At 42.1% G+C, this 19392-nt stretch overlaps 1 protein-coding gene across 1 annotated transcript; it reads right to left on the bottom strand.

Moving 5' to 3' along the window:
• Window positions 1–3: 3 nt before the first annotated feature.
• On the bottom strand, window positions 4–18943 carry LOC121574003 (serine/threonine-protein phosphatase 2A catalytic subunit alpha isoform). The gene is made up of 7 exons (XM_041886496.2): window positions 18404–18943; window positions 7477–7686; window positions 6962–7135; window positions 3690–3779; window positions 3300–3461; window positions 2976–3094; window positions 4–745 (listed from the first exon to the last, which is right to left on the bottom strand). The coding sequence occupies exons 1-7, from the start codon at window positions 18503–18505 to the stop codon at window positions 673–675; spliced, it is 930 nt and encodes a 309-aa protein (XP_041742430.1). The 5' UTR covers window positions 18506–18943; the 3' UTR covers window positions 4–672.
• Window positions 18944–19392: the final 449 nt, after the last annotated feature.

Here is a 19392-nt window from a genome sequence, read left to right as displayed (position 1 = left end):
AAGTCAAGGAGCAACTTTCATCTTTATTATTCAACTGGAACCTTCAATACAGAAACTAAATCATCATGAGTAGTGAGTGTGTGACCATTTTCACAATGGTTTTTCAATCGGTCTGCCATACACAATTGGATGGGCGCCTGTTTAAGCAAGTTTGTCCTCAAATGTATACCCGAGAGTTTAACCCAGCAAAAAGCTGCTGACAGAATCTAAAAGAAAACATTCTGTAGAATGAAATGTCCATCATCTGACTTATGTTAAAATGTTATTTGAATGTAAAATCATTTTTTGATTTTTTTTAAATCTGAAAATGTTGGGACTCACAAAATAAGCCATGGTACATTGGATTGAAAACGTTTCAATTTACAAAACTTGGTTGCCACGCTCACCTTGAGATTAGAGACAGAGTAGAGCTAGAGGAGTAAGGAATTGGGGTTGTGATCTTGGACATCATACTCTTCAGCATTTCGTAATGAATATATGGCACACACCATTTGGTCCATGTACACAGATGTTTTCTGAATGCTTAAATAGCGTTTTGTGTGAATACAATTATGTACATTGATGTTTTGCCGTGTTGCCCCCCCTCCGCCCCGCCCCCCTCTCCCATGGTGTTGGATGCTAAAGGTACTTTCATAAATCATGGCAATACTGGACAGTACAATGGGTGAGGTTTTACAGGAAGTAGTCTGGGGTGCGACGGGTGACATGGGGTTCCCCTCTACGAGGCGCCGGGTCAAACTGCAGGCTGGAAAAGAGAAACACATTACATCACACATCTTGTTTTTAATCAAAAATCCTGTTGAGAGTTTATGGAACATCATCATCATCATCATTACATATACATTAAGGTAATTTAGCAGATGCTCTTCTTCTCCATCATCTCTCCCTCCATTTGGCAAATCTGACCATAACTCTATCCTCCTGATTCCTGCTTACAAGCAAAAACAAAAAAACAGGAAGTACCAGTGACGCGCTCAATACGGAAGTGTTCTGATGAAGCGGATGCTAAGCTACAGGACTGTTTCGCTTGCACAGACTGGAATATGTTACGGGACTCATCCGATGGCATTAAGGACATTAACCACATCAGTCACCGGCTTCATTAATAAGTGCATCAACGATGTCGTGCCCACTGGGACCGTACGCACATATCCCAACCAGAAGACATGGATTACAGGCAACATCCACACTGAGCTAAAGGCTAGAGCTGCCACTTTCAAGGAGCGGGACACTAATCCGGACGTTTATAAGAAATCCCGCTACGCTCTCTGATAAACCATCAAACAGGAAAAGCGTCAATACAGGACTAAGATCGATTCCTACCAAACCAGCCAGATGGATGACCAGAACACGTACTCAGAGCATGCGCTGACCAGCAGGCAAGTGTCTTCACTGACATTTTCAACCTCTCCCTGACCCAGTCTGTAATACCTACATGTTTCAAGCAGACCACCATAGTCCCTGTGCCCAAGAACACCAAGGTAACCTGTCTAAATTACTATCGCCCCGTAGCACTCACATCTGTAGCCATGAAATGCATTGAAAGGCTAGTCATGGCTCACATCAACACCATCATCCCAGACACCCTGGACCCACTCCAATTCGCATACCGCCCCAACAGATCCACAGATGATGCAATCTCTATTGCACTCCACACTGCCCTTTCCCACCTAGACAAGAGGAACACCTATGTGAGAATGCTGTTAATTGACTACAGCTCAGTGTTCAACACCATCACTAATCTAAGGACCCTGGGACTGAACACCTCCCTCTGAAACTGGATCCTGGACTCCCTGTTCACCCACGACTGCGTGGCCGCCCACGACACCAACACCATCATTAAGTTTGCCGATGACACGATGGTGGTAGGCCTGATTACTGAGGACGAGACAGGCTATAGAGAAGTCAGGAGACCTCCTGGCATTGTGGTGCCAGGACAATAAACTCTCCCTCAAAGTCAGCAAGACAAAGGTGCTGATTGTGGACTACAGGAAACTGAGGTCCAAGCACACCCCCATTCACATCGACAGGGCTGTAGTGGAGCGGGTCGAGAGCTTCAAGTTCCTCGGTGTCCACATTACTAAGGATCTATCATGGTCCACACACACCAACACAGTCGTGAAGAGCGCACGACAAAGCCTCTTCCCCCTCAGGAGGCTGAAAAGACTTGGTATGGGCCCTCAGATCCTCAAAAACTTATACAGCTGCACCATTGATAGCATCTTGACTGGCTGCATCACTGCTTGGTATAGCAACTGCTTGGCATCCGGCCGCAAGGCGCTACAGAGGGTAGTGCGTACAGCCCAGTACATCATTGGGCCGAGCTCCCTGCCATCCAGGACCTCTATACCAGGAGGTGTCAGAGGAAGGCCCTAAAAATTGTCAAAGACTCCAGCCACCCAAGTCATAGACTGTTCTCTCTGCTACCGCAAGCAAGCGATACCGATGAACCAAGCCTGGAACCAACAGGACCCTGAACAGCTTCTACCACCAAGCCATAAGACTGCTGAACAGTTCATGGCTACCTGGACTATCTGCATTGACCCTTTTTGCACTACCTTTTTTGACTCATCACATACGCTGCTGCTACTGTTTATTATCTGTCACTTTATTCAAAGTTATATGTTCATATCTACCTCAATTACCTTGTACATTGACTCGTTACTGGTACCCTGTGTATATATCGCTACTCATTGTGTATTTATTATTACGCGTTTTACTTTTCTATTATTTCTCTATTTTCTTTCTCTCTGCATTGTTGGGAAGGTCCCGTAAGTAAGCATTTCACTGTTAGTCTACACCTGTTGTTTACGAAGCATGTGACAAAATTTGATTTAATTCATCATCCTCATCCTCCAGAAATAATGGAGGCCCTTGCTGGTAATTCACCAAACTGAGGACGAAACACTTCTAAGGGTTGGTCATGTATGGAATGGTAATCGATAGGCTTACAAGGATTCAATCAATATGCTTACAAGGAGTATTTCAGGGTGTCGTCGAGTTCCATGATAGCTGCCTGGTTACCACAACGATAACAGTAATTTGGTGCACTGAATATTGTTACCACGTTTCGCTCGTGGCACCAGTTGTAACCCTGTAGAAGAAAACAGGAGAGCAGCGAATTAGTAGTGAATGCAGAAATCTGAGACATGCATACAGACATAACATTATACATATTCATCAACTTGAATGAGGGGGCTAACAAGAAATGCATTCCAATATGGTTTCACACTCATACAGTTCACATTATGGTCACCTTTGAGATTTCAAGCATGGAGAATCAGCGACAGACAGCTTACCTCCATAACCAGCTGATGAGCTCTGGACACCAGAGTAAGGCGGTTGGCATGATTGAATGTCTCAGATATGTCCTGGCCAAAGGTGTAGCCAGCCCCCCTGGGGGAGATGCCCCAGCCCCCACGGTCATCTGGGTCTGACCACAGCAGGTCACACATGGGGCCCTGGAGAGGAGGAGACGTGTAAGAAGCATAGTGATAAAGATAAGGATCCAATAAGATGGAGTAGGATGGAAAGTTGCCTCAATAAGCTTTTGTGTTTTTCCACCTAATGGTTGAGGTTAGGATTAGGGGCAGATAAACTGATCCTAGACCTGTGCCTAAAAGCTATTTCTGCCTAGCACCGATGAGACAGCAGAGCATGCTCAGAAGCAGGGTTGTTGAGCCATGTACCTCGTGTGGAACTTCCTGCAAACGGTCCAGCGCTCGGATGTGATCCAACGTGTCTATGGACGGTGACAGGCCCCCGTGAAGACAGAATATCTTAGAAGGGAAAGAAAACAGAAATGTTACTTGAGGATTTCAATATTGGTTTTGACTCCGAGTAACATTTTGACAGAGACATAAGACATGAGTGAACATGTATTTACAGCAGCAGGTAAAGCATTGATAATTTCCATGTAAAAGGACCCATGAGCACCAACATGAAGTTCATAGTATATCAAACTGGGTGTCAAATGAAAGCTAAGCATCTACATTTTTGGGAAATGCAAGCAGAAAGATTTTTTTTTACAATTTTCCATCTAAAGAATTAGGCATAAGTAATGGCTTTGATTTCTGCTCCAACGGATATAAAATGGGTCTTAGAAAACATCTACCAGAAAAAGTCTTAAAAAAGGTATTAGAAATACATCAAAACACAATAATGTTGAAGACCCCTACCAACTAACATCCACACATATTTGGCTTTGGAGAGATGATTTGCCTTCTTTAAACAACATTGCCTTGAGGCTTGTAATTCTGTTACCAAAAATCCACATCTTTAAGATATTTTATTTATTTATCTCCCTCATGAGGATAATGAAAGTTCACAGAAGTAACAAGGTAGACCTACCAATTAGTGTTTTTACTGATATACATTTTGTTTATTAATTATTAAGTGATTAAAACTCGTAATTCTGTTACCAAATCGGAAACGGAATTACAATAATTGAATACAATGGGAAATCATAGTAGTCACAAACCAAAGGTTGGGTCACCTGCTAGTGTCCTCCCTTTGCTGGTGACACTGTTGGTGATTTATTTAGAATTCAAGGCACACTTAACCAGCATCGTTTCACAGCATTCTGCAGCGATATGCCATCCAATCTGGTTTGCGCTTAGTGGGACTATCATTTTTTTCCAACAGGACAATGACCCAAAACACACCTCCAGGCTGTGTAAGGGCTATTTGACCAAGGAGAGTGATGGATGCTGCATCAGATGACCTGGCCTCCACAATCACCCGACCTCAACCCAATTGAGATGGTTTGTGATGAGTTGGACCGCAGAGTGAAGGAAAAGCAGCCAACAAGTGCTCAGCATATGTGGGAACTCCTTCAAGACTGTTGGAAAAGCATTCCTCATGAAGCTGGTTGAGAGAATGCCAAGAGTGTGCAAAGCTGTCATCAAGGCATTAGGGTGGCTACTTGGAAGAACCTAAAATATATTTTGATTTGTTTAACACTTTTGGTTACTACATGATTTCATGTGTGATTTCATCGTTTTGATGTCTTCACTATTATTCTACAATGTAGAAAATAGTAAAAATAAACAAAAACCCTGGAATGAGTAGGTATGTCCAAACTTTTGACTGGTACTGTATATATCTATTTGTATTTTTTATTTGAGTACTCAAACAGTCCAAAAATGTCAAATGCCCATCCCTAACCTACGTCCATGGACGTGATTTCAACGTCCACAGACGTTGTTTTTTGGGCCGGTCCGGCCTTGATTTGGCCCAAACAAAAGGTGTCCATGATTGGTGACCGGACCAAATCTGAACCAATCATAGACGTCTATGTTTCAGAAGTTTGGACAGCACAGTAGAGTACAGTGAACCACAGTAAAGAAAAGAAGAGTAGAGTATAGTACAGTAGAGCACACTAGAGTAGAGAACAGTATAATGTACTGTATTACATTTACATTTTAGTCATTTAGCAGACGCTCTTATCCAGAGCGACTTACAGTTAGTGAGTGCATACATTTTCATACTGTACTATACTAGTACTCTACTGTAATGAACTCTACTGTGATGTGCTGTGCTTTACTCTACTGGCCTGCCCAAACTTGTGAAATACAGACGTCTATGATTGGTTCAGATTTGGTCCGGACCAACCAAATTTGGTCTTGTTTGGGGGCGGAGCTCATTAGAATAATAGCCAGTGTGTAGAATAATACCCATATACAGGGCTCAAAATTTATATTTTTCACTAGTAGCACTTTTAAAAGTACCACATGAAATTTAGGAGCACCAAAAAATTTGATTTTTTAAATTGATTGAGACACAGCCTATATTGGGCCTATATGAATTCTAGCTACTTTTGAAGCACATGTTGCGCCCTAGAAACTAATATTTAACACTGTAAATACATTAGTTTATTATAAAATGTTACGAATACCTGTCATTGAAATTACAAAGTCATTTATGGAATATTAGATTTTACATTGTGTAAAAGCACTATTTTCCTATTGAGATGCATTACATTGAAAATTGTACTTTGTATATAAAAACGTCAAGTTTGTGATGACGCATGCAAGAGATCTGTCATTGCCAGAGATATGATCATAGCTATCCCTTTTCCATTCTTTCTGTGCCTCCAAATGTTTGGATATACTGGTAAAGTTACCGGGTTGTTAGCTAGCTAGCCAATGAGGTAACATGACTGAACAAAGTGTAAACAAATGGTTATCGACATGAAAGTAGTTTTAGAACAGCGCACGACATGGTTTATGAATGTAAAATGCGATCCCTGCGAACCGTTTTAGGAAGATAAAATGTTGTGCTGGTAATATAGGTCAGATCTTTTGACCTGGATGGGCTAGAAGCAAGCTGTGTTTGCTGTAGTAATGGTGCAACCATGACGCTAACCAATCTGCAGCACTCGGAAACAACGGTACAGCGAAGCCTTGTCATTACAACAATTATCTGGGAGAGCTTTTTTCATAGTCGCACAGTGCTCCCAAAATAAAACTCCTGGTCGCACAGCAAAATGTTTTGTCACACTTTAGAGCCCTGTCCATATATGCAAAAGATGATATTGCATATTTCTACCTTTGTGTACCTATTCAGGATACATCATCATGAAGCGAATGACATTCCTATCCATAATAGCTGACATCCCATTCTTTCTGCAGACATCTTTGAATCTTAATTCAGAGTAGATATTTAACAAAGTTCTTGGAAAACGTGGTCGCATAAAAAAAACGGCGATTACACCGTAATTCTGTTACTAAACTTTGCATCTGCACAGTTCTTCCAGTAAATGTGTTTGTGAAATTTGGTGTAAATTGTTCAAAGTAATCCTTGTAAAGTTGTATGGTTTGTTAAACTTTGAAAGCAATGGTTTTTGTCTGGCATACATTTTTAAAGTGAAACATTTTAGTCTCAGCGTAATTTCCATTACTGTGGAATTGCACCATAGAAGATTCAACTTAATATCTAATAAATGTGCGAAACCTCTTACCTGAGTATCTACCAAGGCAGTGAGGGGAAGGTAATCGAAGAGGTCTGTGAAGAATTTCCATACGTTTGCATTGCCGTATTTCCTTAGGCACTCGTCATAGAAGCCGTACACTTGTGTGATCTGTCTGCTTTCGTGGTTCCCCCGAAGGATTGTGATGCGTTCACGGTACCTAACCTGTGATCAATGTTAAAAATACAGGGAATTACAAAACAGCACTGTTCAATGGAGACTAGGGCATTCTGGGATTGAGAGTGTGTTTTCGCATTACACTGCTTTTACATCACAAGGCCCCTGTGTGTATAACTAATCATTGGGCACTCTCATTGGTCAAGTTAAAAAGGGAATGGTCATTCAAAAAACTTTCAGGGGCGGTTTCCCTGACACAGATTAAGCCTAGTCCTGAACTGAAAAACATTTTCAATTGGAGATTCTTTATTGAGTTTGCTTTTAATTCCAGGACTAGGCTTCATCTGTGTCCGGGAAACTGGTCCCCAGTGTACAATAACAACACTTGCCTTAAGTGCTACAAGTAGTGTGACGGTTTCTACAGAGTAGTAGCCTCGGTCCACGTAGTCTCCCATGAACAGGTAGTTTGTGTCTGGAGACTTCCCTCCGATTCTGAAGAGCTCCATTAGGTCGTGAAACTGGCCGTGGACATCTCCACACACTGTGACTGGACATCGGACCTCCTGCACATTGGACTCCTTGGTCAGAATCTCCTTAGCCTGGACAAAACACACAACAACATTAGGTTGTTTCTCCTTCGCCTGGACAATCAGTCCCTCCCTTCCGAACCGTCATCTCCCCATGAAATAAATAGACTAATGACATTTGGCAAGCTAGTTCAATACCAAAGCAGTTCCTAGAAACCATTGGACTGTGTAGGGCAGCTCTAAGAACCGTGCTGCCTGCTGGGGGCGAAGCCGGTGGTATTATAGAGGAAAACAGTCCACTACTGTTCTCTAATGCACGTGATTGCATGCAAGGCTATATTTGTTGTCAAGGCAATCTCTCCCCCTATCTCAAAAAGCATCAGTGTTAGTCTTTGATACAATTTCTAGGCTAAACAAAGTTGCAACACACACATAGGTCTCCAGACCATTCCATACGCACTTGTTGACACAATGTTGTGAAACACCTCTCAACCTTAACAAAAGGAAGGGCTTAAAATCAGGAGGTGCTCCTTGAGGTGTGTGGCTGGGATGATAAATGTTGGCAGTACTACACTAGGGGTTTAAGTGGTTGTAAGGAGCTTTTAGAGCATAAATCCCATGTTGAGAGCAGCAGGCATAGAGTAGAGCAGGGATGTGTCACTGTGTGTTTGCCTATAGGTCAGATGAGAGCGAAAGAGAGAAAAGAGAGGAAGAGAGCTTTTGATCTCTGCTCCAGGCATCACCCCAAGGGAGAGAGAGAGAGCGCGAGGGAGAGAGCCACACTGGCAGATGGAGGCCAGGGAGAAACAGAGTGACCAGGCCAGGGCGAAAGAGGACTGTGGTTAGTGTTGACCTAAATACCCACAAAACAATCTGGCACCACGTGCCCTCACAACCATGCCGCATAAGGCCTTTCAATTAACTGCTGGCTGGGGTTTCTATAAAGCCATTCAATCGCTCAGCCAAAAGGCTAATTCTAGATGCGTATTAAACAAACCTGATATTATTTCGAATTAATTTGAGTGGGAATTAAAAATAAAAAGAGTCAGATAGGGCCAACACTGAAATTGTAGGTCAATGGGACTCTAATCTTGGTTAACCCAGAAGTAAAACCCTGCGTAATTTGGTCAGATACATAGTGTGTTCACAAGAGTATGTAACAGAGTTAATACATCCTACAAAATATGGTATGACCTCAGAATATAGACCCTCTTAAATCAGAAACCTGAACCAACTGATCTAGGTATGTCTATATACACTGAGTATACCAAACATAAGGAACACCTTCCTGATATTCAACTGCCCCTCCCCCACCCCCCTTTTGCCCTCAGAACAGCCTCAATTCGTCGGGGCATGGACTCTACAAGGTGTTGAAGCGTTCCACAGGGACCTGTCTCCTCCCCTTCATCTACACTGATTGAAGTGGATTTAACAAGTGACATCAATAAGGGATAAAAGTTTTCACCTGGTCTGCAATGCTCCCTCTAAACTGTGCGCAGTAGCCCGAGACTGCCGCGCAGCTCCCCGACTGAGAGAAGCACGAGATTGAACTCTAGAGCAGTGGTCACTAGTCGATCGCCAAATATTTCTGTAAAAAACCCAACGATAAAGCCGTGTGTATTAGTCTCAGGCTGTTGGCGGTAGGTGCACCCGATTCAGCTGCCCTGTGGGCCGGGTTGGCCAAATGTTGCCATTTTGAACCATTTCATGTGTCTGAAGGTACAAACTCTGCCTTCCCGGTGGGCCCGGAGATCAAATCAAGTGCACTATAGGCCTAACGCTGGCCAATCGGATGGCTCAGATTACCGTGTCTGCAGTAACGTAGCAGGCATAAGCGAAAGCTACAGCAAAGTTGATACTGTGAGATTTCAAAACTTTTAAAACCATGACTAGAGACAGACTCAACGAATACAGCAAAGAGCTGCTGTTTTTATGAGTGAGTTCATGTTTAAGTTCTTACTCAGCACTATCGAGACTTTGTATACAATGCACGTTCTTCCTATTTCCACTCAGTGCTACAACAAGTACTGCAGCAGTAATGAATGAGTAGGAAAGTGTATTTATAGGCTTGCGTTGTTGCTATTATTAACGGCTTGGGTCTTTTAATATAGAGGAATATTTAACTTTCCCTGTTCATAGGAGTAACATGAATTTGTGCATGAGGCAGAAATAATGCGGTGCGACTCGAGTTTCGCCATCAGCTGGAAGACGGTGTCCCTTTTTGGTCAGTGTCAGTGGAGGAAAGGGAGAGCGGAGGGATGTTGAGAGGCGGACCCTCAGTCTGCTGCTCTCTCCCTCCGCTGAGACTGACCATCAGATGCAGTCACCATCAGCTCAGTAAAATAAAAAGCAAGTTATTTAAATGTATGCTCACTCAGCTGTGCTTCACAAGTAATACAACAACGGATAGCCTACCTAAAAAAAATGGCCCAAACAACAATGCATTGGCAGGGCAATTCAAGTTAAGCCAATATGCAGTAATAATGTATTGGGCCTATAGCCTACTGCACAAACCTCATTGCTACAGTACTGTTTTAAATTGGTTAATGTTGCATAGGCTTATTTTCTAAGTCGTGTTAAAAACAAAGTCTGAGCGGTAGATCTCGGCTTGCATTTTGACTCAGAAGGTACTCGACTTGAAAAGGTTGGTGACCACTGTTCTAGAGTTTTCCCTGTTAACACTATCAACGTTTCCCTTTACTGTGGCAATTGTGATCAATTCAGTGCAATATTAGCCACTTTCAATGCAACAGACCGAAACAAAACGAACTATAAAATAGATTTTGTTGTAGGCAGAACGCATCGGAGTAGGATTCTATTGCATTGACACTCATGACTCAACCCGTACTCTACACAGATCGGTGCAGCATAACCAATCAGCGCTGCAGTAGGCCTACATGCAAATATACCATTGGCATATATGGATATATGTTGACTTTGAACTAGACTGTTTACAGCATGAGTAGATGTGCTTGTTTTGAGATCAAAGCGAGAGCTGCATGTTGCCACGTGTGCACATTTTGTTCATATCCTTTGCTACTTAGGGAGTTATTAGCCCACTTATAGATAATTTGTAGTCAGCAATTGGGGAGTGATTGCTTCCTATAAGAGCACACACACATACATATATATATATATATATATATATATATATGTGAGCTTTTGTGAAAAGAGCACAGTTAGAAAGATATGGAATATAGAAGCATACCAGATGGACATCATGAAAATGATCAGAGGAAGTTCAGGAGTAAAAACAAAAAATATAATTAGTGACTGTGTCCATAAAATGTATATAGTATGTATAAGCATGAAGTAGAGGCCTAAGCATTGTTGTTCACTAGTTTACTCCAATTAGGGAGGGGATGGTGGGGTTGGAAAGTAATAAAGGGAAATATATATATTTTTAAAGGATATATATATATATATATATATATGAGAAGAAAAAATATATATGGGGGATTGGAAGTGATGTAAACAATTACATTGATGGAAGTTACAATCTATCTGCAATATTAAAGCTGATCTACCCTCAGAAAAAAGAAAAAAAAAGAAAAGAAGAGCACAAAACGTGTACATTTCTAGACATCTTTGAAAAGTGAGTGAGGTAAATATTTTTTTTTGTCTTAAAAGGGGCAGTGTTGTATTTTGAGACAGGCTTGAATAAGCTAAGTAGCCAATAGGCAGAGATTGATTGACCATCGGGTTCTTGGTCACCTCCCTCTCTGTAATAAATGGTATGGAAATAATAATGCATTTTATTTTGTAAAGTGGTTTCTTGCATCAAACAACACCATTTTCAGTCACCTCCGTGTCTGAAGGCCAAGCAGATAAACAGGTTCATGTCAAGCCCTGTATGTTTTTTTTTTAAGTCTCTTGGAATGTAGGCCTACATTGAACACCACACATTGGCTGCTACTGTAGGCTGAATGACAGAACAGCTATTTCCATGTTAAAATATTATGGGATGCATTTTCTCCATTGTTTTGATGGTAGGCCACTCTGGTAAACCTACCTTATGATCAAACAGCCACAGTAACCTACTTGGCCACTGTAAAAACTAACAAAGCGGGTACAGCCTCAGTGTTCACAGTAAACGTACGCTGGAAGTTGCACAGAATTTTCACAATGTTCAAGTTTGCGCTCAGCAGACCTGAAATTTGCTCAGTGCTGAAAAAATGTTGAGGGAACATTGCTGGTAAGTCTACGTCATGGAAAGAGCAGATGTTCTTAATGTTTTGTATACTCCGTGTTAATTGAATGGATGACTTAGCAGGTTACATAAAATGGGTCACCCCTCATAACCGCACCTACTCCAGAAATGCTTGTCCAGCGTCAGCTAGAAACCTTTGGCTTACAATGTTCATTCTGTGAAATCAAACTACTTTATGACATGGTGTGAAGTGAAGTCACCATCTTTGCAACAGTAGATTACATTTAACCAACTGACCCTACTTTTATCCTTCCAAGACCTAGAAAGTGTACTCTAGGTTAAACAACCACATGACCAAGTATGACATCACTCAGAACACAAAACAATGTTCTCAGCACAAAACACATTAACCATCACATGGGGGCAATCACTAATTCAGAATCCAGTGATCTGAGTTTGATTCTCTTGTTGACCCCTCTGAGTAATAAACAAGCAAACGTCTACCTGAAAGTCTTTGAATCAAAACTTAACATGCAAACCAGACTCACGAGCTCCTGCTTCTCTGGGATCATCACACTGAAATCTCCTGGTGTAAGATTATGTTTTAAATACAAGAAAACTGCTTTTCAATATGTTATGAGTGGGTTGCTGAGATGTAACAGCTTGCTTTTCCTCTCCCCCATTCTTTAATTTGTATCCCAATACAGAGGCCATTCCACCAGTGTTATATTGCGTCACAGAGCCCAGCAACAATGTGGTGGCAACTCAGAATCATTCACATCCAAGTCTATTTTTTACTCTCGCTGCGCATTCTGCTGAACACATTAGCAAAATTCACAGGGGGTGGATGCATCAGACATCTCTGAGCAAATGTGTGCTCTCAAACTACACACCACTACTATTATTCTGCTTAGGCCTACCGTTTTGGAGCTGTGAGGGACCTGCTCGAAGATGTGCTCAGGAGTTTGTGAGACCACTGATTAAGCATTTGACAACTCACAGTTTGACTTGAGTAAGTGGCAAAACCCCTCTACTTTAAAACAAATGAGACTGAATTCCTTCTAACAACCAGATGACTGAGACTGAACGCCACAGGCTATTAGAATGTGATCGCCAACACCTTATAGCCTAGTATTACATATTTGGCAATGATGGGATATTCTAGCCAAGTACCATTTCCATCCGTACCGTAATCCCGGCCTCTAACCTATAAGGCATCTCAAGACAATAACCACCTGTTTGTAAACAAGACAAACAAGTACATGAGTAGATGGACTGTTGTAGAACAGACTGTATTTAAGCAACCAACTGAAAAGGGCATCAAGGAAGATTGAGGTTAAATCCCTGCTTAGACCCTTGGTGGTGTACTGATGGTGTGATAAAGGGAAACTTCTAACTGACCAAGACACACCTCACATAATTCTGCCCCAAAAACAATGAAAACTTCTCACCTAGTGGCATATGGGCTATTAAGGTGAACGCTAATGCCGCCCCATGACAAGCAGTGCCTATTTGCTAAAGGCAGGGGCGCAAAATCTGTATCTTGTCAATGCAAATCTGTATCTTGTCAATGCAAATCTGTATCTTGTCAATGCAAATCTGTATCTTGTCAATGCAAATCTGTATCTTGTCAATGCAAATCTGTATCTTGTCAATGCAAATCTGTATCTTGTCAATGCAAATCTGTATCTTGTCAATGCAAATCTGTATCTTGTCAATGCAAATCTGTATCTTGTCAATGCCCAGCGCACCTCTCCATGGTTCTGTTGGAGCGCTGCGGCACTCCACTAATGCACCGTCAAATCATGTAACCTACAGTGCATTCGGAAAGTATTCAGACCCCTTCCCTTTTTCCACATTTTGCTACGTTACAGCCTTATTCTAAAAATGGATTAAATAAAGAATGTTCCTCAATCTACACACAATGGCCCATAATGACAAAGTGAATACAGGTTTTTAGAAATTTTTGCAAATGTATTAAAAATAAAAAACAGAAATACCTTATTTACATATGTATTCAGACCCTTTGCTATGAGTCTCGAAATTGAGCTCAGGTGCATCTCCTGTTTCCATTGATCATCTTTGAGATGTTTCTACAACTTGATTGGAGTCCACCTGTGGTCAATTCAATTGATTGAACATAATTTGGAAAGGCATACACCTGTCTATATAAGGTCCCACAGTTGACAGTGCATGTCAGAGCAAAAAACCAAGCCATGAGTTTAAAGGAATTATCCGTAGAGCTCCGAGACAGGATTGTGTCGAGGCACAGATCTGGGCAAGGGTACCAAAACCATTCTGCAGCATTGAAGGTCCCCAAGAACACAGTGGCCTCCATCATTCTTAAATGGAAGAAGTTTGGAACCACCACGACTCTTCCTAGAGCTGGCCTCCCGGCCAAACTGAGCAATCGGGGGAGAAGGGCCTTGGTCAGGGAGGTGACCAAGAACCCGATGGTCACTGACACAGCTCCAGAGTTCCTCTGTGGAGATGGGAGAAACTTCCAGAAGGACAACCATCTCTGCAGCACTCCACCAATCAGGCCTTTATAGTAGACTGGCCAGATGGAAGCCACTCCTCAGTAAAAGGCACATGACAGCCCGCTTGGAGTTGGCACCTAAATGACTCTCAGACCATAAGAAACAAGATTCTCTGGTCTGATGAAACCAAGATTGAACTTTATAGCCTGAATGCCAAACGTCACGTCTGGAGGAAACCTGGCACCATCCCTATGGTGAAGCATGGTGGTTGCAGCATCATGCTGTGGGGATGTTTTTCAGCGGCAGGGACTGGAAGACTAGTCAGGATTGAGGGAAAGATGAACGGAGCAAAGTACAGAGAGATCCTTGATGAAAACCTGCTCAGGACCTCAGATTGGGGCGAAGGTTCACCTTTCAACAGGACAACGCAGGAGTGGCTTCGGGACAAGTCTCTGAATGTCATTGAGTGGCCCAGCCAGAGCCTGGACTTGAACCCGATCGAACTCATTCAACGCAGTTTTTTTCTACCTGGAAATTGAGACCAGACATGTCATTCCTTGCGAAGACTGAGGGGCGGTATTGAGTGAGTTTTGCAACGGAAGTCCCCCGCACCTGTCTACATCACGTCTTTTCCAGGATCCCTTGTGGTATAAACATGGAAGAGATGGCTAGATGTTCTGCTACTTGCAAGCTTCCTTTTGTACTTTTATTGAGATTTTCTACGTGCAATTATGTCTGTCTTTTTGAGAAGCGTCTGTGCAAACTGGTGAGACATAGGAGAACCGTTACAACCCTTCGATACGGTTGTATTCACACAAGCACGCAAAAGACAACAGCTGGAGGGAGATACCACGAACTTTGAACACCGATACTGATATCAAAGAAACATGGAGAAAGATTTGGGACCGGTATGTTCGCAATCTGAAAAGGGTGAAGGAGACGCGGAGTGGGGCTGCCGCTGGTGTGTCCCCCACCGTTTGTCCAACAACTAGATTGGTTTCATGTTCACGTTTAACATTGTCAGACAGACACCAATAATATGCCAGATATGGTATGTACTCTTGTCATGCAGCAGAGTTCTTTTGTACAGTGTGTGTGTGTGTGTGTGTTTGAGATCCTATGTTTAAAGACGTAGTTAACGTGAAATTTGCTATTTTCTGGATGGGAGAAATTGTGAATGGGAAATATTCAGTGCCTGTGTTATCATACTGATTATATTTACTAATTCACGTTACTGGTGTTTATTTCCCCTTTCATCACACTTTTCCCCTGTGTTTTACATTAAACTATTTTCCTAAAATAACTATCTAAAAAGGTCTGCAGATGTAATTGTCTGGTTATTTATACTTGTGGCATAAAATATTACTGTTCTGAATCAGACACTCAGTAAACGTGTACTGCTTTGTACCGGAGCTATGTAGATGAGGTTAATATCTTGGAGGTCTGTCCTTATGGTCTACAGCTGACAACTCATTCTCACCCATGTACCCAAGCAGGAAAGTCCTCATTGAAAGGCCACTACACAACACAATGTTAGGTAAATGTCTTGAGGGTCTAGCTTCCAAAGAATATGACAAACTAAAACAAGGATGAAGTGACTGTCATTATGGTAGTCTTTGTGATTTGTAAAGTGTGAATAAGAAAAACAGCAAAACCAAGTGTCGCTCACAACATGATAAACAGTCATCAACCAGAGGAAGAGAACATCCTGTATGTGTGTACATTTTCCAAACCACATTCACTGAAGGGTGCCACGCATGGTAGCAGCATCCTGGAAAGACACTTAACCAGCTTGTGTGAAGTAGACCTTGAGGTTGTTGCGCTTGTCCATAGCAACTCTGGTTGCCCTGTATGCTGACATGTTTCTTGGGTCCAGGAAGCTGGTGTCCCCTTGTACCAGCTGTCTCCATCTCCTGGACGCAAGTCCCCAGTGGGTGTGGAGTGGTCAACAAACGTGGGGTGGATGTACCGTGTTGATGACTGTGTTGTCAGTGTCTGTAGTGCAAAGGTAATTGTGGAGGGCCATGCAGGCCTTCACAAAAACCGAAGGGTCAAAGACAGCCTTCCTGCAGCAATTACGGGCAAGCTGTGAGTTCTCTCGTGCGAGATGTGAGGGGCAAGCTGCTGAAACAAGTCATCAAATCTGGCAAGACATCCAAAAGTATTGAAAATGTATTTCCTCGTCAATGCTTCGCATAGGTTGGACAAGAGACGTGTATTCTCCATCATCCCCTCTTGTAGTGTTCAGTGGATTAACCATTTTATCTTCTCCTCGAGTAGTAAGACAGTCCAAGCTCTTGCTGTTCAAACTCTAGCAATTGCAATTCATAGAGAGACATGTTCGCTTCTGTGGCAAAAAAAAGTAGCGTTGTAAAGAATAGAACACCAGACTAGCCTGATATGTAGCTAGCTAGCATTTGTAAACAGACATATAACACCGTATACAGAAGTTCAAATGTCATCGCTAAACTAGAGTCAAAAAGAGCGCCTCGGCCCCTCTTGCTTGGTAAGCTATTCTGGCTCCCCAAGCCCCCTAGTGGATATACACTATACAATGCAGACTTCCTCTCTGGGTGTAACGCAACGAAAAGAGTCCGCTGCCCCCAAAAAACGACTCTACACAGGTAAACCATGTAGCCGCCTTTAGGCATGCACATTCCCTCAACATTAACAGGACAGAAAGAAACCAGACACATGCTCATTGCTCACATTGAGCGCTCCAAACATAAGAATGCCATTTTTTTTTAAATGGTGGTATGAAATAAACCAAAACTTGTTTCTCACAAGTGTGAACTCTGCGAACAACATTTCCACTCCGAGAATTAGAACGGTAAATTACTAATTAATACATGCATTAACAGAAATGTATGTAACCAAATGCCGGGGATTAAAGGTAAATGTACTACTGGTGACATGTAATGGGGAATTAATACAAATAAATAATCAAAGGGCAAACAATTCACACAATGAAACAATTAATGCACAAGAATTGTCGGGAGACAGCTGAGCACATTCTGGAGAGCGATGTGCCTAGATCCTCGCCACCCACCCCTCCCCTTCTTCTTGTCTCAACATTACAAATTATACTCAAGACACATTATCTTCACACATATTTGAGATGCTTTTCACTGACAGCCACCACTTAATAATCAGCTAGGCCTATTGCCACTCGTGCTGCCCAAATTGCGGACTTTCCAACTAGGCATAGGCCTACTTCGCTTGTGATTTGAAACAATCCACAGCTATTTTTTTAAGAAGCTAATGATCATCTGTGGCTAAGTCATGCTCTCTGGTGAAGTATTTTGAATTATTGTATTTATTCCTGTGAAGACATGAGTAATTATATAATTTAGGTACATTTATTTCAATTTACCTTGTAATGCTCCGCCTATGGCATCTGATATTCAGAGCTTGAATAGCCAAAATGATTAGTCTTAAGTCTTTGTCAGTTATCAGGACTATAAAGCCAATGCAACTGCCTGTTTTACAAACGGCACTCTACCACATGGATAGGCATTCATTAAAGTGCATTGTGGGCGGTATAGCCTAGGCGACTATTCTACTTTACGGGGATATGAGGGCTGCAATATTTTTTGGATTCGCCTAGGGCAGCATATCGTCGAAGACCGGGCCTGGTAATTTTTGACTGTATATCCAACACATTTTGTCCACTACAATACTGACATGTTATGGTTTGTCATTTAGATGTTCCGGACAAAGCATGTTTATGAATTAATGAATGAATACAACCGTTTGGCGTCTCCAAAATAAACAACACATTGCTGCAGTAAAATGCTAAACCGGTTTTACAGCTCAGAATGAGAAGTGCAATGTGATGTACAAAATCGGCGCCATTTTAAGGATGTATGGGAGGGGTGTAAGGGTGAAAAAGCCACATTCGAATAGTTCTAATGTGCCAGCCAAGTGTGTTCCTATTTCTGAAAGGTTGACAAGAACTTTAGATACTGTAGGCTACATGAGAAAGTAGGCTATGGAAAAATAAATGTCCACTTTTGAAACTAGACAGGATTATTATGTATTCTGCTTGGCAAGTAGAAAGTGCTGACAGACAAGCTCCGCAACATGTATCACCCCCCTGAATGTTACTGTACACTGAAACATTTTGAGATGGAAAGTTAGTTATTTCTGTATACCATACCTTTTCGCACAGAGTTTTGACTTGGCTCTCCGACAGCTGTTTGCATTCGGTGATTTGTTCGATCCATAGGTCGATCTCTTTCGTAAAACACTTCTCATCCATTTCTGATTGTTATTTCGGATAATTCAGTGGCACAGAAATTGGACCTATTTGCCCAAATACTCGTAGTCCTCCGCAAAATTGTCAACCCGGTTCCAATTGCCAGATATTGCTGAAAGTATGAGAGGGGGAGCGGACTAGGAAATGTGTAGTCGCCAGTTGCTCGTGTCCCACCCCACCCTAGGCCGTGATCCACTCCGACACAAATATCAAAGTCAGTTTTGACTAGAACGGATACAGATTTTGTCAAGATTGGACTTTTCGTAGCAGGTTAGTCGGTGTTGACTAGACAGTATGCAGCTTTTGTCAGATTTTACTTTTCGTAGCAGGTTAGGAGAATTGGGTTAGGTTTAGCTAAAATGCAACAAAATAAACCCTACTTTTTACGTTAATTTGACAAAAGCTGTAGCCCTTCTAGCCATGACCATGAAAGTCCCGCCTACTTGCTGGTGCAATGTTGCGTTCATGTGCTATCGAAGTTATAGGAATTTCCTATAGTTCCGACTGGGAAGTTTCACTTGAACTACCCTTCAAATCGGAATTACAATGGGAAACTCGGAGAACATTTTGTTGCCGAGTTGTGACGTTTCACCGATGACCTTTTACCTTTCAAATAAAAGATGACAACAAATCCGTTTTTGACAACTACATTATGGCCATGTTCTGTTGTCTGTGCCCAATAATGTTTGTACCATGTTTTGTGCTGCTGCCATGCTATGTTGTTGTCTTAGGTCTCTCTTTATGTAGTGTTGTGGTGTCTCTTGTCGTGATGGATAAGAGCGTCTGCTAAATGACTAAAATGTAAATGTAAATGTGTGTTTTGTCCTATATATTTTTTTTTATCCCAGCCCCCGTCCCCACAGGAGGCTTTTTGCCAGGCCTTCATTGTA

The sequence above is a fragment of the Coregonus clupeaformis genome, unplaced genomic scaffold (assembly GCF_020615455.1).
Source record: "Coregonus clupeaformis isolate EN_2021a unplaced genomic scaffold, ASM2061545v1 scaf0088, whole genome shotgun sequence".
NCBI lineage: Eukaryota > Metazoa > Chordata > Actinopteri > Salmoniformes > Salmonidae > Coregonus > Coregonus clupeaformis.
The sequence above is the reverse complement of the archived record's forward strand: the minus strand, read 5'-3'. Positions and strand labels throughout refer to the sequence as shown.